General features: G+C 46.1%; 2 protein-coding genes and 1 long non-coding RNA gene across 3 annotated transcripts; 1 reads left to right on the top strand and 2 right to left on the bottom strand.

Annotated features, from left to right (window-relative positions):
* Positions 1–3,938: 3,938 nt before the first annotated feature.
* Positions 3,939–5,708, bottom strand: LOC136491526 (xyloglucan endotransglucosylase protein 6-like). Its single transcript, XM_066487852.1, has 2 exons — positions 5,309–5,708; positions 3,939–4,759 (listed from the first exon to the last, which is right to left on the bottom strand). Exons 1-2 carry the CDS (start codon positions 5,612–5,614, stop codon positions 4,073–4,075), a joined length of 993 nt encoding a protein of 330 aa, XP_066343949.1. The 5' UTR covers positions 5,615–5,708; the 3' UTR covers positions 3,939–4,072.
* Positions 5,709–14,489: 8,781 nt separating this feature from the next.
* LOC136491528 (glycine-rich protein 2-like) lies at positions 14,490–15,575 on the bottom strand. The gene has a single exon (XM_066487854.1). It carries the CDS (start codon positions 15,470–15,472, stop codon positions 14,813–14,815), a length of 660 nt encoding a protein of 219 aa, XP_066343951.1. The 5' UTR covers positions 15,473–15,575; the 3' UTR covers positions 14,490–14,812.
* A 7,598-nt stretch (positions 15,576–23,173) lies between these two features.
* On the top strand, positions 23,174–24,102 carry LOC136491533 (uncharacterized). The gene is made up of 4 exons (XR_010768073.1): positions 23,174–23,314; positions 23,534–23,621; positions 23,735–23,843; positions 23,999–24,102. It is a non-coding gene; the product is annotated as an uncharacterized lncRNA (long non-coding RNA).
* The last annotated feature ends 2,466 nt before the right edge of the window (positions 24,103–26,568 follow it).

Genomic DNA, 26,568 nt, shown 5'->3' with positions numbered 1-26,568 from the left:
ATGGGCTGGTTGCTTTGCACTTAGGTCCATGTATAGACCGTGTTAGAATATAGGCAATTTTAGCTATGGGCTTTATATTTATTTATTATTTTGAATATACTCGTCCGTACCTCTAGAAGCACTAGCTAGTTCATGGATCATGGACTAGTGTTTCTAACAAATCCGTCTAGGTCTTGACGAGCTACTGCAAGCGAATACATGAATACTCCTGCAATTAATGTTTGACAAAATGTTGCGGTTTACACACGTGTATCGCTAATCATGGACTTTCCTAAAGCATGACTACATCACGCGCGTGCGTAATTTGCTCGTGTCGTGTACGTACTACTCAAGACTTATATCAACTTCCACGGCATCCTACTGTCAAGTTGCAAAGACTTATGCTGGGTTCACTACCGGAGATCGGCTCTCTGCCGAGTGTCAGGTGGTTTGTCGAGTGTTCTTTTTCGGGCACTCGGCAAAGCCGTTTTTGCCGAGTGTTTTTTTTTACACTTGGCAAAGAGGCTCTTTGCCGGGTGTTTTTTGTTTTTGACACTCGGCAAAGAGCTTCTTTGCCGAGTGTTATTTTTTTTTTGACATTCGGCAAAGAAAATTTCAAAGCATATTTTGAAGCAGTAAATTAATTCAAATGAAAAAGTTTTCAACTACAAAGTTGTATAACTTATCAAGATGTACAATGTTTATTTTGGTCTTTTCTTCATATGACAAAGTGAAAGTAAATTTGTTCACAAATCTAACATATCTCTCTTGTAGTTTATGAAACTACAAGAGAGATATATAAGATTTGTGAACAATGTTAGAACGACCATGTCGGATGAACAGATGATCAAACAACCAAAATAAACTTTGTAGATCTCGAAAAGTTATGAAACTTTGTAATTGACAACTTTTTGATTTGAAATCATCTTGTCATGCAAAACTGCGTTTGAATTTCAAAATTTTAAAATTCAAATTTTATAAACGACCTCGGATGGAAAAACTTCCTAAACTAAAAGTGTAGATCTCGAAAAGTTATGAAACTTTGTAGTTTACAATTTTTTTATTTGAATTCGTTTAGGGCCTCAAACATGCAATTTACACTTGACAAAAAAAACTTCTTTGCCGAGTGTTTTTTTAACACTCGGCAAAGAGGCTCTTTGCCGAGCGTTTTTTTTTTGACACTCGGCAAAGAGCTTCTTTGCCGAGTGTTATTTTTTTTGACACTCGGCAAAGAAAATTTCAAAGCATATTTTGAAGTAGTAAATTAATTCAAATGAAAAGGTTTTCAAGTACAAAGTTGTATAACTCATCAAGATGTACAATGTTTGTTTTGGTCTTTTCTTCATATGACAAAGTGAAAGTAAATTTGTTCACAAATCTAACATCTCTCTCTTGTAGTTTATGAAACTACAAGAGAGATATATAAGATTTGTGAACAATGTTAGAACAACCAAAATAAACTCTGTAGATATCGAAAAGTTATGAAACATTGTAGTTGGCAACTTTTTGATTTGAAAACATCTTGTCATGCAAAACTGCATTTGAATTTCAAAATTTTAAAATTCGAACTTTTCAAACGACCTCGGATGAAAAAACAACCAAAATAAACTTTATAGATCTCGAAAAGTTATGAAACATTGTAGTTGACAACTTTTTGATTTGAAAACATCTTGTCATGCAAAACTGCGTTTGAATTTCAAAATTTTAAAATTCAAATTTTGTAAACGACCTCGGATGAAAAAACTTACTAAACTAAAAGTGTAGATCTCGAAAAGTTATGAAACTTTGTAGTTTACAACTTTTCTATTTGAATTCGTTTAGGGCCTCAAACATGCAATTTACACTCGGTTTAGTATAATATATTATGAACTAAAACGGAATCCAGACACAAATGAGAGTGTGGTGTAGTGGTAGAGGAGGTACGTGCACAGCGAAAATGTCGAAGATGGGTGGGCGCTGGCCGGTGGGGGCCTCCATTGATAAAAAAAATTCCATTTTTTTGGGTAAAAATTCCCATTTTTTCGGATTTTTTTCGGTTTCAACTTTGCCGAGTGTCGGCACTCGGCAAAGGCTTTGCCGAGTGCCCGGCAAAAGACACTCGGCAAAGACGTCTTTGCCGACGGGTTATTTGTCGAGTGTTCTTTGCCGAGTGTAAATTGGGCTTTGTCGAGTGCCCCTGACACTCGGCAAAGCTACTGATTCCGGTAGTGGCTAGTGGGCTGGTTTAGAAGCATCACTGTCCATTTTGAGAACTGTTCAAGATTCCGTCAGGCTTGAGCCTAACTGTGTCCAGGACAAAACTAAATGGAAAACTATGCACGTCTCTTGTTTGTCACAGGAGAACCATGGGTAGCACTACTTGTATTGCACACAGGACGGCCAAGTCTGCATTCAGCAATTATTCAGACACCGACGGCCGGCATGGAGGTGGTGAGGATTCAAGACTTGTACCGAAACAAATGTAGCCCAGGAGAACGGAGCGGGAGCAAATCACAGTTCAGGTCTCCGTCCGTCAAACGGTACGAATGGAGGCAGGCAGGCCACCAATTGCTGATGTCTGAACAAAGCCTATTGAAATTCGGCCGAGAACGCCCACCACCTGGACCGCTGGCCTGCTGCAGACTGAAGAGAGGCAGAAACCGAGTGGATATACATGTGAGGACAGTAAAATCGATCTTCTTTCTTGAAAGGCAGTACAGGCATTGACAAGTTCCCAACAGAGGAAAGGGCGAGCATGAACGTAACAGATGTTGAAATTATGCAGAGAGGCCGCCAGAGACCGGGCCAGATGATCTCTGTCGTCTACTCATGTTTGAGAAAACCAGAAGTCCAGAAGTGGTTGATCTGGACTAAAAACGTGCTCTCCAAGATTCAACTCGACGACGCTTCAGGGCAGCGTCAGCGTGGGACTATTCTGCACACTTCCTTCCCAATCAATCAAGCACGGCCCCTTCCAAAAAAGAAAGAAGAGGAATAAGCAAGGACAGCAAAATCATCGAGCCAGCGGCATTGACTTGGGCCAGCCCGCAGGCCTTCCTTTACGGCTTCATCGGCTCTTGGCCCACCAGCCCACCCACAGCGGCCGCGGCCGCGGCTTTGCTCGCTTCGCTGACGGACGTTAAGGCAAGTCTCTCCCACGGCCTCACCCGTTATGCAAGCCGCAGCCGGCAAGTTGGCCGGAGAAGGACAAGACGAGCCCAGCTGCGTCCGCGCCCCGCGCTGACACGTCCAAGGGACTGGATGAAGTTGGAGCAACGGCCTGAGAGAGCACCATGACATTTCGTCGTGCAGGAACAGAATTTCAGAAATTAAAGGACGCGTCGTTGTACATTATACAGTTTCGACATCATACCGTGTGGTACGTATTCCACTAGTTTCGTCGAGGCGGATTCAAGAGGTTGTCCTTGGAACACCGGAGACATGGCTACGATGAGTACCAGATTTCTGAAACCATCATTGCGCCTGTATCCCTCGACATGCCCATGCAGTTGCGGTGTGTACTCTGATCAGTGGGCCACGGGAGTACTGCCACTGTACCTGAGTACCTCTACCTGCGCTGGTTATACACATGATTAAAGGCAAAGTGGCTTGGTTAAAAGCATCTGCAGTAAAAAAAAAAGTAGCTTCAAGTACTCTCGAGGAAACAGGATTCATGCGTTTGTACAGTTTGATTTAGGACCACATGCACAGCACACAGGAATCAGATCAAACATGGCTAACCGTCCTCGAAACACTGATGACAGAGAGCAGAGAAGGATAGCAAATCCCTGAAACGGAGCGCAGCAACGTTCGTTCATCCATTCCCATAATCCCATCCACCTTTTTTTTTACAAAGACACCTCCACAGAACCCGAGATTACCAGTTCACCACAAGGTCGCCAACAGTGCGACCTCGCAAAGCTGAAACGAAACTACAGACAGACAGGCACCATTGCTGCAAACGCACGAACACGAACCCGGACCAGAGAGAAACCAGCAGTTCCATCCATTCCATACCCCATCGATGCATGCACGGATCGATGGGTGTCCAAACACTAGCTAGCAGTAGGCTACCACCACCGCCGATGGAGCAGCGCCGAGGTCGGCCAGGAGATCAGCGGCCGGCGCACTCGGGCGGCTGCACGGGGAAGCGGTCGGTGTCGACGCAGTAGTCGTAGACGAGGTGGTGCGCGCGCGCCCACACGAGCTGGTGGCTCTGGTGCACGGACAGCTCCGACATCTCCTTCTCCTTCCACCAGTACCGGCCCTCCTTGCCCCACGAGGTCTCGCTGCACCGCCGGACCTCCCCGGCGTCGCCGTCGGTGGCGTTGGCCGCCCAGGCGCAGCCGTCCACGCGCACCTCCCGGAACGTGGCGTCGAACGGCGCGTGCGACCAGTCCGTCTTCACGCGCCCGCCCTGCGTCGCCCAGTCGTCCGCGTTCCAGATGGAGCTGTACACGGCCATCGGCTGCGGGCCCGGGAACGGCGGCGGGGAGGTGGGGTTGGTGGTGCCGTTTGCATTCCCGCCGTGGCGGTGGTGGTGGCCGTGCATGGTGGCGTTCTGCCGGTTCTCGTACACGCGGATGGGCGTGTCGTCCACCATGAACACCACCTGGCTGGGGTTCCACAGCACGGCGTAGGTGTGGAAGTCGGCGGTGGGGTCGAACCACAGGTCGATGCGCTGCTCCCGGTTGCCCACGCCGTCGATGTACAGGTTCGTCTGCACCAGGTACGGCTCGCCGGTCACGTTGCCCAGGAACTCGAAGTCGAACTCGTTGTGCTTGTCCCCGGCGGACGACAACTGGAGAAAAACGTTGCAGATGTTATGTTAGCTTCAGTTTCACCCGAGGTTGAACGTGCACATCTACTACTACTTCTCATTGGGTTGATTAGTAAAAGTGGCATCTTTACTTTAAAAGAAGAAACGCTACTAGGACTACTGCTCCATCAACCATCATGTATATGATGCTTCTGCACTCGTTCACGTGCTCTTGTTCTTTGTAAATTGGTTCTTGGCAGCATCCCTAACTTTATCTACTGATGTGCCGGACACATTTTACCCTATTTTAGACTGTTCAGTCTTTTTATAAATGCATGCACTAGTTTTGAGTCTTTTATAAATAAATAAAATAAAATACATAGAAATGCATGGCAGTGGCAGATTCGGATGCCACAATAAAAGCAAGAAATGCACACTTGCACAGATCAATGCCTGGATTGCCAAATGCAGTATGAATGCGCACGCAACAGAAAGTAGTAGCAGCATTCGACCGACTTCAGTAGCACAACATGATGGAGGAATGCAAGGGAAGCAAAGCAATGCGAATAAGCGGTGCCTGCACTCACTCACATAGAAAGCGGTGACGACGCCGGCGGAGTCCCCCGGCACGAGCTTGAGGTCGGCGCTGGCCTTGCCGTACAGGATCTTGCTCCTGGACACGAAGCCGCCGCCGGAGTTGGCGTCGAGGCGGAGCTTGAGGAGGTCGCCGTCGTACACCATGTGGTCGTTGGCCCAGCTGGGCTGCACCACGTCGTCGAACTTGCTGGCCGCCACCCCGGCGCCCAGCAGCGCCGCCACGGCCGCAGCCACCAGCACGGCCGAGACCGCCGCGGCGGGAAAGGCTCCACCGCCACCACTACCGTTCCACAACGCCATTGCCACCGCCCCTCTTGTTCGCTCACTCACACGTGCCCTGCTGCTGCTATGCTATGGGCAGGGAGGCCGGCTGATACCGTGCGAATGTGCGATGGAGCTGATGAGCCAATGGCGAGGCCAGGGCGGGGCGTTATATAAAGCAGGCTTGCGATGGAAGGGTGGCGCCACGTCGGAGGCCAGGTAGCCGTTGGGGCTTGGGGCAAAGCGGGGACCTGGTAGGGAGGGCCCAGCGGGCATGAGTGCGCGGTGCGGTCCTGGCTGGATACAGCTGGCGCTCCAGTCCAGGGGCGTACGCGACACGGTAAAAGGCAAAGCGAGCGAGGGTCGTGTGAAAACTGAAAAAGAGAGTGTACAAAAGGCGGTACGCTGGGATTTATTATTATTACTGGAGCCGCAGTGGTACAATAGTTAACCGCCTTAATTGTATGGAGTAAAGGCGCGTGTAATAATAAGTAGAGTACTGTGCAGCATGGTGAACGTCTGGTTTCCGTCTACCGCACGCCTGTGGCTGGCACGGTACGGCTTCACGGAGAAGGCAGACACCAGCACCAGCAGCACTGCCGGAGAGTAGAGTGGGCGGGCTCCAACAATGGCTTAGCCATGGCCAAACACGACATTTGTTACCGCACGGCTGAAGCGTCGTACACGAATGCTGAGTAGCACATACGGGGCGGGCTATTACGCCGCTCAAATGCACGGGCCTACAAATTACTACGCTCTGATGACTGCTGTCAAGTCTTTAGGTACGCGTAACAAACAAACATTAGCCTGTCGCTCGAAATTATTGCTCTCTGTCAAGTCCGTACTCGGACATGATGACAGTGCATCTACGAGTAGAGTAGCACTGCAGAGCGAAGAGAAGCAATGCTACCAGCTCCAGGCTCCAGACGAACAAACAAATACCCGAGGATGTGCCGCATTCGGTCTTCAGTCTTGACGATTTGTTAATCACCTGTGCTGTACGTATGCAAGTTCTATTGTACGTACGTAGGTTCTAAACTCCATTAGGAACAGGTCCCAAGGCGGTGAGCCGTGCTGGACGCTGCTTTCATCCAGCTGTGAATGAGCGCGAGCCGTGCACGATGGTGGGCTTGCACGCATCCTCACAAGGCATGTCCCGCGATGTCCGCTGCATCTGCACGTGCACGAGCACGAGCAAAGCTCCAGCCTCGAGCTCATTTCCGAGACCACTCCACTCGTCTTTTCGCTTTGGGTGGAAGCGCGGGCGCTAACACCGAGGCGAATAATAATGTTTGTCTTGTCGATCAGTCCTCTTCTTACTCGTTTTAAACGTTTGGTTAGGCCCCGTTTCGATCAAAAATTTTTGGATTTTGGTTCACTTTAGCATTTCGTTTGTATTTGATAATTAGTGTCTAATTATGGACTAATTAGGTTTAAAAGTTTCGTCTCGCGATTTCTCGACCAACTGTGTAATTAGTTTTTTTTTCGTCTATATTTAGTACTCCATGCATGTGCCGCAAGATTCGATGTGACGGATACTGCGCAAATTTTTTTAGAATCTAAATAGGCCCTTAATTTATATCTACACAAGCCTGTTATCTAAGGGCAGATTAATCTTCCGCCTATTCGGTTGGCTGGTTCATATCGTTGCTGGTTTATAAAGAAGTACTGCTGACTAGTTTAGGCGAGAGAAAAATACCGTTCCTACTAAAAATTTACGATCGTTTACGACAAGCACGGCTGAACCAACAGGCTGCTTGTAGTCCGTTGATATACATGCCGTTCGGCTGGTCATGTTCCCGCTTGTTCCAGCTTGTTTCAGCTTATTCTCTCTCACATAATACTATTTATTTATCCAAAACCATCCGTTTTTTACTGTAGCGCGGACCAGCCGAACGAGGTGATACACTACACGTGTCCTTAAGCGAGAAAACCAACATACGGCAAGCCATACACCTGAATGTTCAGAAAATCGCCACGAATGCAGTAAAAGTCACGCACATGTGATGTGAGTGACACAACGAGAACACACGTCCTGCATGTTGTTGTGCAGTGCTCCTGAATGAAAGCGATCAGCGGGGAATCGCGCAGGAGGCGTCGAAGCGAAAGGATGGCTGGCGCACGGCAACAGTCCTCCCTCCCTCTGTCGCGTGCGCGCGCAGAGGTCGAGGCAGAAGGAGCAGCCACCACGGGCCCCAGCGGCCCAGCCACACAGCCCACAGCCAGCCAACGGATACCTGGCAGCTGGCCTGCCCGGCGCAGCGCAGCGCAGCGCAGCGCACTATTTGGGCCCCCGGTTCAGCTCCGTTGGCTGACGCGCGGGACCCATATCTTTCAGAGCAGTAACAGTGACGTCAGCCGCAATAATGCCACCCGCTGTTACTCCCCCTCCCCTGTTACTCCTCCTGGGAAAGGCGAAACGGAAAGGGGGTTTGGAGCAGGACTCCGGCCTTAGTTTAAAGCGTAAAGTTTGCCCGTGTCACGTGGGGTGTTACACGACGGTAAGGTGTTGTGATTCTAATAAAAAAAATAAATTATAGAATCCATCAGTAACCCATGAAACGAATTTATTAAATCTAATTAATTCATCATTAGCACACGCAGACGGTAGCACTACATTTTCAAATCGTTGACTAATTATACTTAAAAGATTTGTCTAATGAATTAATCGCAAACTGTATAATTAATTATTTTTTAGTCTATATTCAATACTCTATGCATATGTCAAACATTTAATGATACAGAAAGTAATCTGTAGGCAAGGAACTAAACCAGGCCTCATTGGTTCTTTCGCTGCCCGTTTCCAATGCAGTGTACGAGTAGTAGGCCAAAAACGTTTTGAAAGCTAGCGACTTTGGCTGAGGCCCTTATTAGTTCCACTTTATTTTGCTAAATTTTTTAAGATTCTCTGTCACATCGAATCTTTGGACGCATGCATGAAGCATTAAATATAAATAAAAAATAAAACTAATTACACAGTTTAGACGAAATCCACGAGACGAATCTTTTAAGCCTAATTAGACTATGATTGAACACTAATTGCCAAATAACAACGAAAAGCGCTACAGTTGTATTTTGCCAAAAATTTTGCATCTAACCTAGGCTCGAAGTCGATGAGTCGATCGGTAGCGACCTTATGAGACGTACTGTTTCAAAGAATGAACCATATTTTTCTCTCAAAATAAATCAGTAAATAGTATTTTCGTTTTTTAAAAACGAACATGACCTTCAAATTAAAAAAATGTACCGTTGCTATACAGCTCAGCATCCGGCGGTTACACGAAGTGTACGTACGTACTCCGTACCTTATGTACGGACTTCACCACAGCCCGGCAGCTGTGTTGGGCTGTTGGCTCAGCAGTAGGTGTAGGAGCGAGTAGATGTTTTGTGTTTGCTCGACTCGTACCAAAGGGTTTGCTAACCCATTTTCGTGATGGACTACGTACCAATGTACCATGTAGTAGTACTACGCAGAGTACCAGCTTGGCACCTTGCCCACTTACCCGTACGTGCAATCCAAGCAGGGATGAAATCAGGGCTCGGATCCAAAGAAAAAAATCCACCTATGATGAGCTTTTTTTTCTTGCTAACTTGTCTAATAGAGCAAATATATAGAAAACAATTAGATAATAACATGTCAAAATAACAATATATATCTTGCCCTAAAGATGTCGAATATCATCAATGACGTTTCAATTATACAAAACATAAATTTTTAATATATGATGATAACTGAAAGATGAAATCAGGCTGTGACTGTTAATGAACATACCGATTTGATGTTTTCTAATACAAATTCACAATAGGATAGCTCGATTTTTTGTAACCTTTGTACTTATTTTTTGTCCGTTTGGTCCAATCTGATGTAACTGGATCACGGTCGCTGTGCATAATCCCGTGGTGGCCAGCGGCGGCGGCGTGGAGGCCCTCCGACTCCCTGCTGTCAAGGGGCGTCGTTCCCAGGCGTGTTGAAGTGATGTTGCCACTCGCGATCGATCGTGACGTCATTGCCTCCCCATTCGGTGGATACGTGGATGCGCGAAACTGTTGGGCTGGTATTAAAACCGACTGAAGCTGATTTGGTATGAGAGAAAAATACTATAGATTCTAATTGATAAGCCGGTTGATAACTTCAAACGAACAGACCCGTAATGGCAAGGGCATCAACGATTCATCTTCTGTTGGGACTGGCCATATTTAGGCATGTTTGAATTCTGGTAGATTATAGAAGCTAAATTCTAGGGAGTCCCAAACAGCCACACCTCTTGCCCAACTTTTACAATTAGAGCACCCTAGATTCCACCATCTAGGAAGTTGAACCAACCTAGCTTTTTTCAGTTTCTAGACATCAAAAGACAATTTTGCCCCACACTATTTCTCTCTCCACTATGTTAAAGAAAAAGAACCGAGGGTATTTTAATAATTTTGACTATAAAGCAGCTTATGTCAGCTTTAATAAGCTATGGGGCCTGTTCGCTGGTTGGTTTCTGGGTTGGTTTGGGCTGGCTGGTGCTGGTTTGTTGTGAGAGGAAAATACTGTTGGCTGGCTGGTTTGGGCTGGCTGAAATCAACAAGCGAACAGGGTGATGGATCCAAACAACATATCAATTCAACTTATCTAATGCAGCTTTAATCAATCTAGCTTTTTAAAATTCACAATTCATGGGGTATCCAAACGAGTCCTTCCTTGTTACATGGCCCATTAGGCTCCACCACGTCCTGCGTCCAACCGCTCACTCGTTCAGGCACAAAATGGCATCGTCTTCCTCGCGGAAACACTCGAAGGTGCCATTTGGATGACCTGGGTTTCTAAAAATCTAGATTATCTACCATGTAAGGGATTCTGAGATTTTCAAACTTTTTGAGAGTTGTGACTTCAAGAATGTAGCCTACTCCCGTTTGGATTGGATGATGCATAGTTTTTCTATTAGAATCCCAAAATCTTCCATGTATTCAAACGGACTCGAAGAAACAGATCTGAGAAATCGACAATGGCAATCTCAGCGTCCCGGCCGAGGATAGAGGGGGAGGTCTCGCTGGCGGTGTTTTTTCTTTTTGACAACGAGCTTCTGCTACAGTACATGAACAGCCCAGGCTCCGCTTGCTTGAGCTTATCAGTCAAAATCAGCTCTACTTTTTAGTCGGCCAATTCTCTCTCAACAAATGAGCTTTACAAATCTACCGCAGCAGCCATGAGTCCGACCCAACATTACCGAAGCCCTTGCCATTGTTGCAAGCCTCACGAGCCGGGGCCATAGTCTGAACTCTGAGACGCCACGTACGACGGCGAAGCCCTCTGCTGCAAACGGAGCAGGGAGCACGCATTCATCATGGGCGCGTACGACGAAACGAGCGGACATGAATGAGCCGTCACGTGAGTGACCCCGCTTGCGCTGCGCCCATCCGCGGATGGATGATGTCCAGTGTCCTCGTTTCATCAGTAAAAAATATCTCTCGTCTTCTTCCTCCCCGTGCATCTCGCTGCTCCTGTGACAGAGGACGCTGTAGAGGAAGAAGAGGAGTACGGCGAGGCGCGGCTTGCCACTTGCGTTCGTCGCCGTACTACTTGTGTTCCAGCACGAAAACTACGGGACCGTGCCCGCGCGACAGAGGCTGTAACGTCGCCCGTCCTCGTGCACGCTTCGCCTTTATCCGTGAAACAAAGAGAGATTAAAACACACTCCGCCCGGCGCTCACGGTAAACTTTCTAGGCACGGGTAAGCATAAGCATATGGACTTTTCATTGGGGCTTGTTTGGCTGATAAGCCATAGCTGAAAGTACCGTTGGTTAATTTGATATAAGAGAAAAATACTGTTCGTTAGTTGAAAAAGTACGGCTTATAAACCAAACAAACACAAACGAACAGGGTGATAAGCCATGGACTAATAGAGGCATTAAAACTCACTTTTATTTTGTTGTACCATTGAGTGGAGCCCGTTTGACACCCGTGATCCCGAGATGGTGCTGCGATTAGGAATGCGCACGTGATTGGCTAACGTAGAGCCGATAAGTTCGAGCGAGCAGGTCAGATGTTTGTAGTCGCAGCCAACAGCTCGCTTCCAGCCTTCCCTCCTCGGTGGACTGTCGTGACAGCAGCGACGTGCCATGGCCCATGGCGTTACGGCGTGTGGTGTGGCGATGATAGATGTGCGCCGGGGCGAGATGATTGCTCCTGCGCATGGATGGAGGCAGGACAGGAGGCTGCTAGTGCAGTAGGGAGCGCAGCCATTCGATCGGCGCGCGCTGGTCATGATTCCGCCAGCCCACGGCCCACGACCCACCTCACGTCGTGTCACATCGCCTCAGGAGTCGAGAGGGGAGCCGGAACGGAACACGCTGCTGCCTGCTGCCTGGACGCTGGTGCTGGAGGGACTGCCGCATGCGTGGGGCAGCATGGCCTGAATCGAAGGCAGCGCCTGCGTGCCCCGTGACGTCCGGGCCAGCTACGCTGTGCGTGTATCATTGCCTGCATCGATTTGAATCCTGAGAGATTTTGCATCTGCTTCACTTCAAGTCCGTCAGGACAAAACAAAATATCCAGCTCCAGGGTTCGCTTGGATCATCAACGCCTGAGACTGAGCTGTTTGGCACATCGATACCTTCCGAATTCTGAAGTGGAACCTTTAGAAACAGACGGATCTCAACCATTTCAAAGAGAATCGATCTGAAACGATTCTTGCTTTTGCATTGCTTGATCCAATCGGCAAATGATTGGTTTCTTTATTTTGCCTCTTCTGTGTTAAGAAACCGTATGCCCTTATTCAATTATAATGCTTTTCGAAAATAGATTGTATTTCAGTTGTTTTATGGCTAAAAATTTGAGTCATTTTATAGTAAACGTTTTTAAAAAAAAAAAATAATCCGCAAGCGAAAGGTTTCCAAGGATGCGTAGCTGAGCAGATGGTGAATTCAGAACCGTCAATTGGAGCGGTGAATGTAAAGAGCTCGTTCGATTCTCCAATGGACCCGAGCCTCAACTAATCCTGCGATAAGCTCGGTCGATTTGCGTAGTAGATAACGACAGGGACCATTGCTGACACGTGACATCGAGGCTCTGGTAACTGTAGCACCAGCCTTGTTCGGCGACGGCGAGCATGTATCGCCTGCCGTCCCGTTGGCCGTCGCTGTCTCCGCGTGCCCGGTGGCCTGGCCTGCCGGCTCTGGCCCTGCGTGCGTCCACGGCTCCACGCAGCGTAGCGTAGGCCAGGCCAGGTCCCCGCGCTGCGTCGTGGATTTGGGTTGGACGTGGACGTCTGTACGCCTGCTGGGTGCTGCTGGCCTGGTTCGCGCGCATCAGTGATGTGCAATAGGCCATGAGCGGCCGGCCCTGAGGCCCGCTACAAATTCCTCCTTCCTTCTCGGGCCACGTGTTGTTTGTAACGCCTGCTGGCCTTGTACGCGCATCCGTGATCTGCAATGGGTCCAAGAACGGACGGCCCTGAGGCCCGCTACGAACTCTCCTTCCGCGAATTGGCAGTGGGCTTACGCTAGGACTCATGCGGGAAATTAGCCCACGCATGGCTCAAGCGCTACTGCCGTCTGCCGCCGTGCATCACACATCCGCAGTCACCTCGTAGCCCTCGTACGTGCATGCCCACAGGAAAACAGCTGTGAGGAATATGGCGGACCTGCCTTTCGTTCCAGTCCAGAACACGGCTTCCTTGACGAAAACGAGAACAAATTACTTTACAGAGTCAGTAAACTTGGATCAAGATGTACGCGGCCACAGGCTGGATGCCTGGACTCTGCACTTGTGTAACCTGAAAACGTGGTCCACAGCTTTCCCTCGTTCCGTGACACGAAACAAGCAAGATTCCCCGTGGAAAACAGCACCGCTAGACCCTAGACGCCTTTTAACCGTAGCAGTGCCAATACCAACTCTCCTCTTGGAATGATGAGCCATATTATGCAAACTTCGGGATTCGTTTCAATCAAATCTTGGAGAATGCGATTTGGTTGGGATTCGTTTCAATCAAATCTTGGAGAATGCGATTTGGCTTGATGGATTCACGGACGGAACGGGGGCCAAAGGTAAAATGAAGAAGAGAAGATCGGCCATTGGATGGGAAAGTACGCCACACCCACACCACACACCACATGGAAGTTGGAATCCGAGCAGGAAATCAGAAAAAAGAAAAGCGTCGCTTATCGACAAAGCTGTCAGGCTTAGCAACAAAAATGGAAACCCCCATCGCTTTTTCGCAACCGCCCCGCGATGCGGACAAAACAGAGCCTGGCGAGTCTGCCCTCTGCGAATCTGCAGTGCTTTGCCGTGCAGGCCAGCCAGCCAGCAGGCCCAGGCCCATGCCATGCCATGACAAAGCAGCCATGCCAGTCTGCAGTCTGCATCGCCTGGTGCCTGCTTGCTTTTACGACACCCTTTCTTTACCACAACATCCATCTGAGCATCTCTCTTCCCCTTTCCACAGCATTTTTCATCTTCGGGTGAACTGAAAATTTCGTAGTAAGGCCTTCTTTAGATGCCATTCAAAGATGCCATCCAAATTAAGTTTTTTCACTCTCTCCATTACATCAATTTTTAGTCGCTTGCATAGAGTATTAAATGTAGATAAAAAAAAACTAATTACATAGTTTAGTTGAAAATCACGAGATGAATCTTTTAAGCCTGACAATATTTACTAAATAAGACGAAAGTGGTACTATTTATCAGTTTGAAATTTTTTCGCAATCTAAACGAGGCCTAATTTCCCGATCTCCTTTCCCCGTCCCACCCACCCAACATAATTCAATCTAACACACAAAACATGCTGCGGTTTTGCATCATAATTCATTCATTCAATCTAACACACAAAAGACGCTGAGATTGATCGCTGCAAAGACGAAACAAGAACGAACAGCAACCAAAGAATCAATAAACACAGGCATTCCAGTATATGATAGGTGCACAATGGCCAACAACGACTCGATTGCATTGATATATTATAGATAGTTCATGACTGATAGATCGGGCAGAGCCACCCATGATCATGGCTGCCTTACAACTGACTCCAACACAAAGATACTGATACTTCTCCATACGGCTCGCTTTTCTTGCTACCACCACCGACGATAGGATGAACCAGAACGAAACACGACACTGCTACTACTACTACTGATAGATTGCGGGCTCCGACGACTTCACGCAGAGTCAGCCGAGCGATACCTTGAGCGGGTAGGGAAGCTGGCGACAGACAACATGAGACTCCGCCGGACCCGACGCGACGGTGGCGCCGCGCCTAGCGCCTCTTCTCGGGGCAGTCGCGGGAGATGTGGCCCTCCTGGTGGCAGTTGTAGCACTCGCGGCCACCGCCACCTCCGTAGCCACCGCCGCCGCCTCCGTAGCCGCCACCACCGCCTCCGTAGCCGCCGCCGCCCTGGGAGCAGTCCCTTGCCATGTGGCCCTCCTCACCGCACTTGTAGCATCCGCGACCGGCGCCACCACCACCGTAGCCGCCGCCGCCGCCGCCGCCGTAGCCACGGTCGCCGCCGCCACCGTACCCGCGGTCACCTCCTCCCCCGTAGCCACGGTCGCCTCCTCCACCGTAACCGCGGTCGCCGCCGCCGCCGCCGTAGCCACGGTCGCCGCCTCCTCCCCCGTAGCCGCCCCCGCCGCCGCCGTAGCGTCCACCGCCGCCGTTGCCGCCGTCGGGACGTTCCCCGCCGGCGAGGTTGCCGCCGCCGGGCGCGGTGACGTCGAGGGCCTTGGTGCGGCCGTCGTTGCCGCTGCCGACGGTGTACTCGACGGTCTCGCCGTCCTTGAGGCTGCGGTAGCCGTCGGACTTGATGGAGGACTGGTGGACGAAGAGGTCCTCGCTGCCGTCGTCGGGGGTAATGAACCCGAAACCCTTGTCGACGTTGAACCACTTCACGGTCCCGGTCACCCTCTCCGACGCCATCTCCCCTCTCGCCGCCGGCCGGACACCCACAAGAACCCTCCTCGCAAACCCTAGAAACCCTAGATGGTACGGGGAGGCGGACGCGGTGTGGTGGGGGAATGAGGAGAGGAAGGCGACTGGGGTGGCCTATTTAACGTGGACTGTCGAGAATCTGAGGCGACCGGGCCCGGTGGGATGGGTGTGGTGGGAATGGGACGGAGGAGGCTTTCCGAATGTCACTGACATGTGGGTCGCGTCATAGTGGGTCCCAGTGTCAGTGGGTAGAAGGAACGAGGAAGGTCTTTTTCTATTTTGTGAGAGAGGAAGAAAGGGCGGTTTTTGCTTCCTACCTTTAGATTAGCCAATACCCCCTCAAGTTATTTATTTTTTGATTGATTGAATTGTTGGGCACTCACTTTGGTATGAAAATATTGTGCTTCCTAATTTAACATAAGGTTGTTCCTTTTTTGTAAATTTGTTGCTACTCAGCTTTTGTTTCTTGTTTTAAAGATTAATAGGGTAGTTAGTAGTTTTAGACTTTAAAATAGGAAGAATATCGTCAAGTGAATTTATGGAGAATTTGATTTAAACTTAGAGGAATATCATCAACATGTTTTATGGAGAATTTGAAATAGATAAACAAAACTAAAGTTCGCAGTAAGTTTGATAGAGTCTGATTCAACAGTAATAACTAGTTTTCCGAAAGAGAAGGCATACAGATTATGGGCTTGCTCGCTTCTGCCTTTTTGCAGCTGTGTTTGGCTGGCTGCACAGCACAAGTCATTGATTGCAGCATCGTCGTCCTTCCTCCTCCTAGTGCATCATCGTCGAAGACGGCAACCGCCTAAACAGCGAAACATCGGCCAACACACAGTGCGGCGACTAGCACGGAGACTGACCAACATCGCGTCGCTCGCACGCACAGTGGAGCACCAAACACAAAAGTCGGTGAAACGATAGATCGTGTGCTTAAGGCATTGTTTAGTTACCTTCAAAATTCCAAGTTTTTTCACTCTTTCTCCATCACATCAATTTTTAGCTATTTGCATAGAGTATTAAATGTAGGTAAAAAAAATAACTAATTACACAGTGAGATGAATCTTTTAAACCTAGTTGGTCCACGATTGAACAATATTTATCAAATAAGACGAAAGTGATACTATTCATCAAGTTAAAAAACTTTCAATCTAAACGTGGCCTAAGCTCAGAAGTCTTGGCGAAATCCACCCGGGTCACGGGCTCAAACGGTCGGTCCCAGCGGGCGGGGCGGCCGCCTCGGCACGCGCATGAGAGAGCCCATGCAACCGCGCGCGCCCCGGTGCGTGAAAGCCGAAGAGACCCGAAACGGAAGGCGGGGCGGGCGGGACCGCAGCAGAGGGCTGGCTGGGGCAGGTTGGTGCGGGCGGCACGGCAGTTCGGCAGGCGCGGGACGTGGCAGGTCCAATCCCCGCCTTTGATTCGCCAGCTTCTTCTGCGCGCTTTGACCGCCCAGCCCTGCACCCCGTCGCAGCTTGACTGCGCCTTGACCGGGTCCGAGACCAGACCCCCGCCCTCGCCGTGCGCTCCTCCGAAACGAACCCGCAAAACCAGAGCTACTGGCAAAGCCGGCTAGGCCAGGTTCTCATGGCGACTTGGCTAGTACTAATAATTGATTATTTGTTTTATTTAAAATTTTGATTAAACATATTTAATTTTAACTAAGTTCATGGTCAACTATTATACTAAAAAATACTAACATTTTTCCAAAATATTATAATATTACTAGTGAATATATTATTTCTAAATAAACACATCGAAGGTAGAAATATTGACGATATCTTATAGATTTGGTGAACTTTGGGGGAGAGAAGATTGTTGACCCTATGCATGCTGTTATTTTAGAACGGGTGGAGTATATTTCATGATGTATCTAACAAAACTGGAGTAATTTGATAGTCAAATCCGAAAAGGTTGAATTTAGAAGGAAAAAAACTACAACAACTTGTAATTTGGAATGGAGCGGCTATTAGCTAATTCTAATAGCCATAACAATAAAAATCGTCACTCCCGCGTCCCAAATAAGTGCACTTCTAGAATATTTGGAGAGATTGGTGATGCTAGAAAATAAAAATACATGCCCTCAAAAAGTTATTCTGGCATGTAGTAATTGCACTTTGAAAATAGAGATATCAGTAAATCATATTAGATCTAGGTGGTTCATGATCCAAATGTGCAGTTATTCAGCCTGTTCGCTTGTTAGTTTCAGCCAGTCCAAACCAGCCAGCCAACAGTGTTTTTCTCTCATAGTAAACCAGCACCAGCCAGTCTAAACCAGTCCAAAAACCAACCAGCGAACAGGCCGATCGTGAGACAACTTCTAAAAGGTAGAGGTATCCTTGTAATGCGACAAAGGGTTGACACACCTCGTGCTACCAACTACTACATCCGTTACCAATTGTAAGCAGCTTTTAGCTTTTCTGGATTCAAATGTATCTTGACATACTGTATAACTAGATGCATAACAAGTTATGTTCCTAAAAAAAGATTAAAATGGCTTACGATTTTAAACTGTTTGGTTCCAAACAAACCCGAGGGTAGCAAATGTCTATCCTTTTTTGTAGACCCGCTCCTACCTATATATATAATTTTCAGCTCCTGATGTTAAAATCCAGGTTAACAATAAGTCTAAACAAATGTATAGACGGATTCCAAGAATTCGATAAAATAAACTTAGAATCCCATAATTCCATCCAAATAGACTACATTCTGGAGTACTTTTAACACCAATAATATGAGATGCCAAGATCCAAGAATCTTTATCTCATCCAAACGACACCTTTGAAAAAAAATGGAAAATAGGTCAAGTGGTGTTTGCAGAGTTGATTAAGACACATGGTCAATTTTGCTATCTGTTCTAAAAATATAAGTCGTCTTGACTTTTTAATGTACATACATTTTATTGTGCACTGAAATATACGATGTATATAGATAGATTGTAAAAGTTATGCACTTAAAAAACAAAAAAAACTTGTAATTTAGAATCGAATGGAGCAGGGGCGACCACAAATTTGATGAAGTCAGGTACATCAGAGCTATTTTCTTGAAAACTGGGCTAGTTACTACTACATTTGTTTTCCATATGTAAAATGAGAAAGCATTTAATTCCATTTGTAGAGAAAAATATCAACAATATAACACCACCAAATCGATATACTATGAAACTATATTATAACATATTGAATGTATTAACGTGATATCGTAAATATCCATACATCTTTTTATATGTTGGGTTAAGCTTATAATAGTTTGGCTTTGACTAGTCCATCTTTTTGAGAACTGAGAGATTATGTCTTTGCACTGAAATGTTCATAGACTAGTAGTTGTCGGTCAAATCAAGTTTTAAAATGACAAACTTAAAGGGAGTACTATGTCCGAAAAGGTTTCCATCTCTACCCAGCAAAAAATCTTTGACGCTCTCGACTTTCTTTTTTTTTTAAGAAAATGATGCTTTTTATTAGTTGTTGAACAAATGCCCAGACCTAGGAAATTTAAGGAAATGGTATCAAAACCTTGTTCTACAAGGCGACGCAGTAGGAGTTCCATGATTCCAGTATCCAAAAGCCCAATCCCCGGTGCGTTTTCTTGGACAATCCAGGATAAATAAGGGGTGTTTGGTTCTATGGACTAAATTTTAGTCCATATCACATCGGACGTTCGGATGCTATTTAGGAGAACTAAATATAAGTTAATTATAAAACTAATTACATAGATAGAGACTAATTTACGAGATGAATTTATTAAGCCTAATTAATCCGCCATTAGCACATATTTACTGTAGCATCACATTGTCAAATCATGGGCTAATTAGGCTTAAAAAAATCGTCTCACAAATTAGCCACAATCTGTGCAATTAGTTATTTTTTTCGTCTATATTTAATACTTCATGCATGTGTCCAAACATCCGATAGGACTAAAATTTTTCTGTAGAAAAAAAAAAGGCCCTCCTACGTGGTGATTGACGCGCACAATGTGGAAGCAGCGGGGGAGTGGCCTGTGCGCAACAGCGCAAGTACTAGCACGGAGGCTGGTCAGATCAGCATCGCACGCACTGACGGTGACGGACAACACAAAACACGCGACCGAATCATGCTTCGATCGGCGTCGGGCGGGCCCAGCGGCCGGCGGACGCCACGGCAATGCTCGAGCCTTTTCGTCGGTCGGTCTCGGTCCTCCCCTGCCTCGTCGCGACTCACGAGTCCATCCAAGCGCCCCCAGCACTGTTCGCTGGTTTATAAACGATTGTAAATTTTTAGTCAGAAATAATATTTTATTCTCACGTCAAACTAATTAACAGTAAATAATCTACGATATAATACGGCGTCTCGATCCGTGAAAGGCAGAGGAGCCCGAAGAGGAAGGGGCGACGGACGGGAGGGACCCTTCAGCGCAGCCGAGCGGAGCGGAACCCGGCCGGATCGCTGGCGTGGCGCATGGAGGACGGGACGGCAAGGCGGCGGCGGCAGCAGCAGCAGCAGGCAGATGGGACGAGGGACGTGACAAGTCCTTCACCAGCCACCTGCTCACTTTTGACTGCCCCCCGTCCCAGCTTGACCCACCGGCTCGGGACCCGACCCTCGCCATGCAATGAGCCAGTGACGCAATCCTCTGAAACTGTCCACAATCCGTTCTCTACGATCCTCCTCTGTACTAGTAACCCCAAAGCACAGAGTTGAGCCTATTTAAGGCGATAAAATTTTCCGAATCCTATAATATAACTTTGACTGCTCTCTCTCTCTCTCTCTCTCTCTGAGAACCAGGCTCAGCTGCCGCTGGATGTTCGCGATGCATATCGGGGCTAGTTTGGTTGTCAAAAAATTTTTTTGGCAAAATGTCATTGTAGCGTTTTCATTGTTATTTAGTAATTAGTGTTCAATCATACACCTTGTTCGTTGGTTGGTGCTGGTGTTGGTTTGGGCTGACTGGTGCTGGTTTTTTGTGAGAGAAAAATACTGTTGGCTGGTTGAATAAGCCTAGCTGAAACCAACGAGCGAACAGGGTGATAGTCTAATTAGGTTTAAAAGATTCGTCTCGTAGATTTCGTCTAAACTGTGTAATTAGTTTTATTTTTTATTTATATTTAATGCTTCATGCATGCGTCCAAAGATTCGATGTGACGAAGAATCTTGAAAAATTTGACGTTTTGGAGTGGAACTAAACAGGGCCTCGATTGCATTGTGCTAATTGCGATGACAAAAGGCCGACCCTGAGCGAGGCCCAATACGAACTGCCGTCGGGTTGCGGATTACGCATGGGCTACCTCATAGCCTATGCGGGGGTGGTGTGGAGGGATGTAATCGCGGCCAACTGCCCCTCCTGAGGCCCGGCGGGAGGGGCATGGTGTCATGCGCCACTTTGATTTATACTTTTGCTTTAATCTTTAAGAAATGTGATGACTTTTCCTCAAAAAAAAAAAGTGACGACTTTCTCACATATATAGTCCGTTTTTTTAAAATTTTGTTTTGCACTGCACCACCACGATGAGATCTATGAACCTACGTCCACGATTCATAAATTCCAAAATATATTTTATGTAATAACAACTTATTTATATATAATGTATATACTTTTGTACTAAATATATAACGTTTTTTATTGATTTTGTTTGCAATTATACATAAGTGGACAAATCTTTACACAACTTGGTGTCTATATATAACTTGTACAAATTTATGTCGATGATATCAATTTAAGTTTTCTACATCATATAGATTCTTTTATTTAGGGGTCGCGATAGGTATACCAATTAGAGGTCAAAACAAGCATACATATTTGGATGATGTGGTTTCCCCTATCGTCTTTTCAGGATGCTACTTTTTAGAGTTTTGGATCTGAGTCTGGTATATTATTCGTCCATAATGATTAGGGGTACCACATTCCTACTGGTTATGAGTTGTAATGTGCATACCCAGCAATAAGCCTTTCTAAAATTTACTCTCTAAATCATCATTTGGAGAGTCATTTGAGTAAAAGTCTATTTCTATATCTTTGTGTCCTCCAACAATTTTTCTATATCTTATGTGCAATCTAGAGAGCCATCATCACCCTCCATCTTTGGCTAGCAAGAAATCCGAAATAGAGGATATCTATATTTGAATATTCAATTGAAGAGGCTGTTGGAGTGTATTTTTTTTCACCAAAACCTCTATTCCTATAAATTAGGAAGATATAAAGATGCTGTTAGAGATGCTCTAAGCATACTAACTAGGGGTCCTCACAAGCATACTCATTAGAGTTGCAGTAGGCACACCAGTTAGGGTTATGGGGCTTTGCCTTTCTAACGCTCAGGTTGCTACTATTTTAGAATTTGCAAACATGGGTCACTACATGTTCATATATTTTATTATAGTTGAAGCACCCGTAATGATTACGGATCACAACACACGTACTAATTAGAGGTCGGAACAGGCATATGGAATAGGGTTATGTGGTTTGCCCTAACGTCGGCTCAAGTTGCTTCCACTACTACATATTTAATTTTTAGCAACACCTCCTTTTTTTAATAGAGGCACGTCATTCTACAGACGTTTCTACAAACCGGTCCAAACCAAGCCATCTCTATAAATGCATTTGTAGAGGCGACTGATATTTTCAGCCGCCTCTACGAATGTCCCTATTATTAGAGGTGTCTTTGGATGAACCCGCCTATACAAATAGATTTCTAGAGAAGCTGCCGGAGTTGCCTCAGTTTGAAGTATGTTGTGATATATTGTCATTATAGGGGTTGAGACTATAATATGCTTCCTAGTTTGCAACATGTTGTGATCCAAGGTCGCTCCAGAGGTTGTGAGCATGGTTTGCCCATAGTTTGATGCTTGATGTTCTTTAGGGTTTACTGCAGGGGGGTGTGACTATAGTTTGTCCCCCAATTCTAGCGTGTTTTGATTTAGGATTGGCACATGTTCTTAACTATCACTACGTGAAAAACGGTTTGTAGCAACTGGACAAATTTTTTGTAGGGGCGGCTGGTGATGGAGCCACCCCTAGAGTGGTGTGCTCGGGAGCCACTAGACCAGCCGCCCCTACAAATGGCACAGTAGGGGCGGCTGATAATACGAGCCGCCCCTACAAATGGGATCGATTTGTAGGGGCGGCTCACTCACCAGCCGCCCACGATGTTACAATTTGTAGGGGCGGCTCAATCACCAGCCGCCCCTACAAATCACTTGTACAACAAATATCTCCCACCTCTCCCCCTACTCATGGGAAAAAAACTCTCCCATCCGCTCCCTCTCTCGCTCTCTCACGAGGCGCGCTGGCCGAGCCTCCCGCGACCCCCACCCCCACCGGTCCCGCTCCCACCGCCTCTGCCCCCGTCGTCCCTTCTTCTCCCTCTCTCCCGACGTGGCGACATCCTGGTCCCCTCATCCGTCTCTGCTTTCACCTTCCCCTCTCTCTCACGATGTCACGACGCACCGGCCGGCGAACGGCGCGGGCGGGACGGTGGCGCATGGGGCGGATCGGCTTGGCGGCTAGATCTAGAGGTACCTCACCCTTCTTGCCTTTTCTACTCTCGGCTGCATCGATATACTCCCCCTCCTGGCTCCCGCACGCAGCCCCGGAGGTCCCCAATCTCGCATCGCGATGGATTCGTAGCCTCACGTCGCGAGGTACTGTTGTTCTTGCAGGGATAGGTAGATAGATTCCGGCTGCTCGCCATTGGGGCTGCCTCCGCCCGGTGCCGTCCATCTCTTCGGCGAGCTACGGACGGGGCACACCTCGTCCTCCTCACGATGGGGGGCTAGAACCGGTCGTGATGGGGGGCTGGAACCTCGTCCTCCTCACGATGGGGGGCTGGAACCTCGTCCTCCTCACTTGCCATAACAGGTCTCATATTGTTATATTTTAGGAGTTATAGCAGCTCTGTGTTATGGATTTTATAGGCAAGAACAAGCTCTGTGTTCTCTGCTGAAGTTTTCACGTTTTTGTGTCAGCACTCCATTATTCTTTATCTTTCTGCTGCATTCCTTGACAGCTATTGTGATTTGATTTCTTGGAAGCTTTGGTGTGCCCCAACTAATTTTTTTACCTTATTTTCAATTGCAGTATTCGTATGAATTGCTTCTCCAGTATCTCTAGAAAACACAAGCTCTTGTGGTGCTTGGAGTAATCAATGAGCACATAACTTTTGAATGTACAATTCCATGATCTGTTGAAATGTACTCCTATTTGTAATTTTGTATTATACTTCTGCATTTTCACTTCTGACAATCTTCTCTACCACTTCTATGTACGCTACATTGGCAGTATCTCCTGGGCAGCCCTCATTAATCTCTGATGATGCTGACATTGTTGCTCTGATTGGGACAAGTAAGGACTTGGCAAAACAGATAAATCAGAAGGAAGTACATTGGGGGTATGTTATGCATCTGTTGGTCTGTTTTCCACTTAAGTTGTGTTAAATAGCCAACATTGCAGATTAAATACTTTGTATTTGATGTATTGCCAGCCAAGTTAATATATTCTGTTCAATATGCTCTCGTGCACTTCAACTAAAATCATGTTTTGCAGTTGCTTGAAGATTCTGTTGAAGAGCGAATGGAGAAGGCACTAGCATAATTTGATAAAATAGAAGCTGAAAGCAAGGATGCTGATGTAGAAGATAACAAGGCAAGGAACTCTTTTATTAAATACTTATGACCTCATTGTTAATACTATGGTTTGAGTATCATCATGTGGAACACAGATTAAACTGCTCGTCAATATCACACGACGGATCGTTGGTTGTTGGTGGGTTTTCTGATTCGTCAGTGAAGGTCAGTCCATTCAGGTCAAATGCCGTATCTTCTTTTTCATGCTATTTGTATTTTTAGTTGGTAAAATGTCTTTGGTTTCCAACAGGTCTGGGATATGTCAAAGATTGGCCAACCAGCAAAAATGTGTAAGTTAGGCACTTTCTTATTCCTTACCAATTCTCACTCTGTATCTTCATATTCTTAATGTTTGCTATGCTGAACTACATGCATAATTTTGCATCTAGTTTAGGCCAAGGTCATGTTTGACATAATGTTTTGAAAATTTAATCAACTTATGTTAAAAACACAAAGTGCAATATATCATCTTAAAGTCAAAGTTGATTGTGTTTTTCAATTCTCGACTACACCCTCCGTTCCAAATGTTGCCATTTTAGGATCAAACTCTTTTGGCAAGAATTATGAACGCTCCCTTTATTTAGCATGCCATGTGTGTAGTGTAATTGTCTAATGTTTCCTGCACACCTTTGATTCATATGAATGAAAAGGAAATAAAAGACCATTCATACAATTAATGGGTTCATATCCTATCTCGAGTGTTTATAATTAATGACTATTTGTTATGTCTCTAATTTATTACGCTTGCATACAAGTGAAATGACCATTTGTTATGTTTCTAATTTATTATGTTTGCCTATCTGGCTATGTTCCTACCTGTATTCTTCTGGTACCCACTTTTTGGCAAATGTTTACGGTTTCAGAAAGCTTTGGCTTCATATATAAAGAAGTATGCCTACTCGAATGCTAAGACTGAAGACCTATGGGCTGTTCTTGAGGAGGAATCTGGGGAGCCTGTTAAGGATTTGATGATTACATGGACTAAGCAACAAGGATATCCTGTTATTTATGCAAAAATCAATGGACATGATTTGGAACTTGAACAGGTTTGCTGAAACTTTCATTTTCATATTTGTCTTCAGTGATGTATTACTTTTTCAATGGACATGATTTGATGACTACATGGACTAAGCAACAAGGATATTCAGTGATTGGTAAAGATAAGAAAAATTTAGCGCTATTGTATACTTTTCAAGGTTTTTGACAAGATGTCACATTCTTCTTGCAGGTATCGTGGAAGATTCATATGCGCTCTCTGTTGCTTGCAAGCAAACACTGACGTCATTGTTGCGACTGCTGAATGCTTATAATGATGAGTCTGATTACACTGTACTTTCACATGTAACCTCTGTAAGTAATCTTGCACCTCCAGTGGATTCTAAAACCTTATATCTCCAAATCAATTCTGTGGCATTTGATGTTCCTATTAAATATCAGATTCATGTGTCCTCTTTCTTGGCAGGTATGCTTAAGCATTTCTAAAATAACAGTTGATGCTACTCCTGACATGAACAAAGATATCAAACAACTTTTGATCAACCTTCTTCTCTCAGCTGCCATGTTTGCCAATAGGCTTCATATTTTACTTGTTTTCACCATGTTTATTTGTGGATTGACATAAAATTATGTTAAGTTTCCACGTTTATTTATTTGTGTCCTACTTCTGTATCCTTATGCATATAAACAGAGAACTAGCTTAAGCTTAGTGTTAATTTCTGCTACTACAAACATTCTTGCTTCTCCCTTGTCGTGACTTAGTGTTAATCGTAGACGAAGATAAGTCATGATGGAGTTGTGCATGAAAAATATATGTTCTGGTCGAATTTGAATTGTAAATTTATTTTTTTTGCGGAAAAATGATTTGTAGGGGCGGTTGGTACTGGAGCCGCCCCTACAAATCGATTTGTAAGGGCGGTCTGGGAACCGCCCCTACAAATACATGATTTATAGAGACCCTTGCGTAGGGGCGGCTGGGCAAACCGCCCCTAAAAACTCTTTTTGACGTAGTGTATCTCACTCTCCGCCCCTAATTTGTAGCTTCTTGTGATTTAGTATCTCTATATAGGAGTTGTGTCTATGGATTGCCCTATATTTTGTAGCATGTTGTGATCAAGGGTCATTGTAGGGGTTGTGACTATAGTTTCTCAAATTCCTAGTTTGTAACTTGTTGTCGATAGGGGTGATTGTAGGGGTTCTGACTATGGTTTGCCCCTTGTTTTCAGCAGTCCTAGAGGGGTTTTGATAGTATTTGTCAGTTGTTGAAAATATCTTGACATCTAAAGTTATTATATCTAGAGCTGTCAATGTCATCCAAACCAAACAAGTGTATTAGTTCTCTGGTGAGAGACCAATTTTAGAGTGAAATTGCTCTCTGGTGAAGTTAATGCTCTGGATCTATGTTTAGAAAGCTGATGTTGCGCTAAACAGGCCCTCGGGCCTTGCATTGTTGCATTGTTCTACCTCCACGTGCCGGCAACCTTTAGTGCCTGT

Source organism: Miscanthus floridulus, chromosome 11 (genome assembly GCF_019320115.1).
Source record: "Miscanthus floridulus cultivar M001 chromosome 11, ASM1932011v1, whole genome shotgun sequence".
Classification (NCBI taxonomy): domain Eukaryota; kingdom Viridiplantae; phylum Streptophyta; class Magnoliopsida; order Poales; family Poaceae; genus Miscanthus; species Miscanthus floridulus.
Note: the sequence above shows the minus strand (reverse complement) of the source record. Positions and strands in the feature narration are given on the sequence as shown.

What these genes read in the sequence shown, in the direction of transcription:
- LOC136491526 (XM_066487852.1), bottom strand. Translation starts at nt 5,614, where the DNA reads ATGGCGTTGTGGAACGGTAGTGGTGGCGGTGGAGCCTTTCCCGCCGCG. An exon ending in GCGTCGTCACCGCTTTCTAT is followed by an intron (nt 4,760 to 5,308) that starts GTGAGTGAGTGC and finishes GTTTTTCTCCAG; the next exon opens with TTGTCGTCCGCCGGGGACAA.
- LOC136491528 (XM_066487854.1), bottom strand. Translation starts at nt 15,472, where the DNA reads ATGGCGTCGGAGAGGGTGACCGGGACCGTGAAGTGGTTCAACGTCGAC.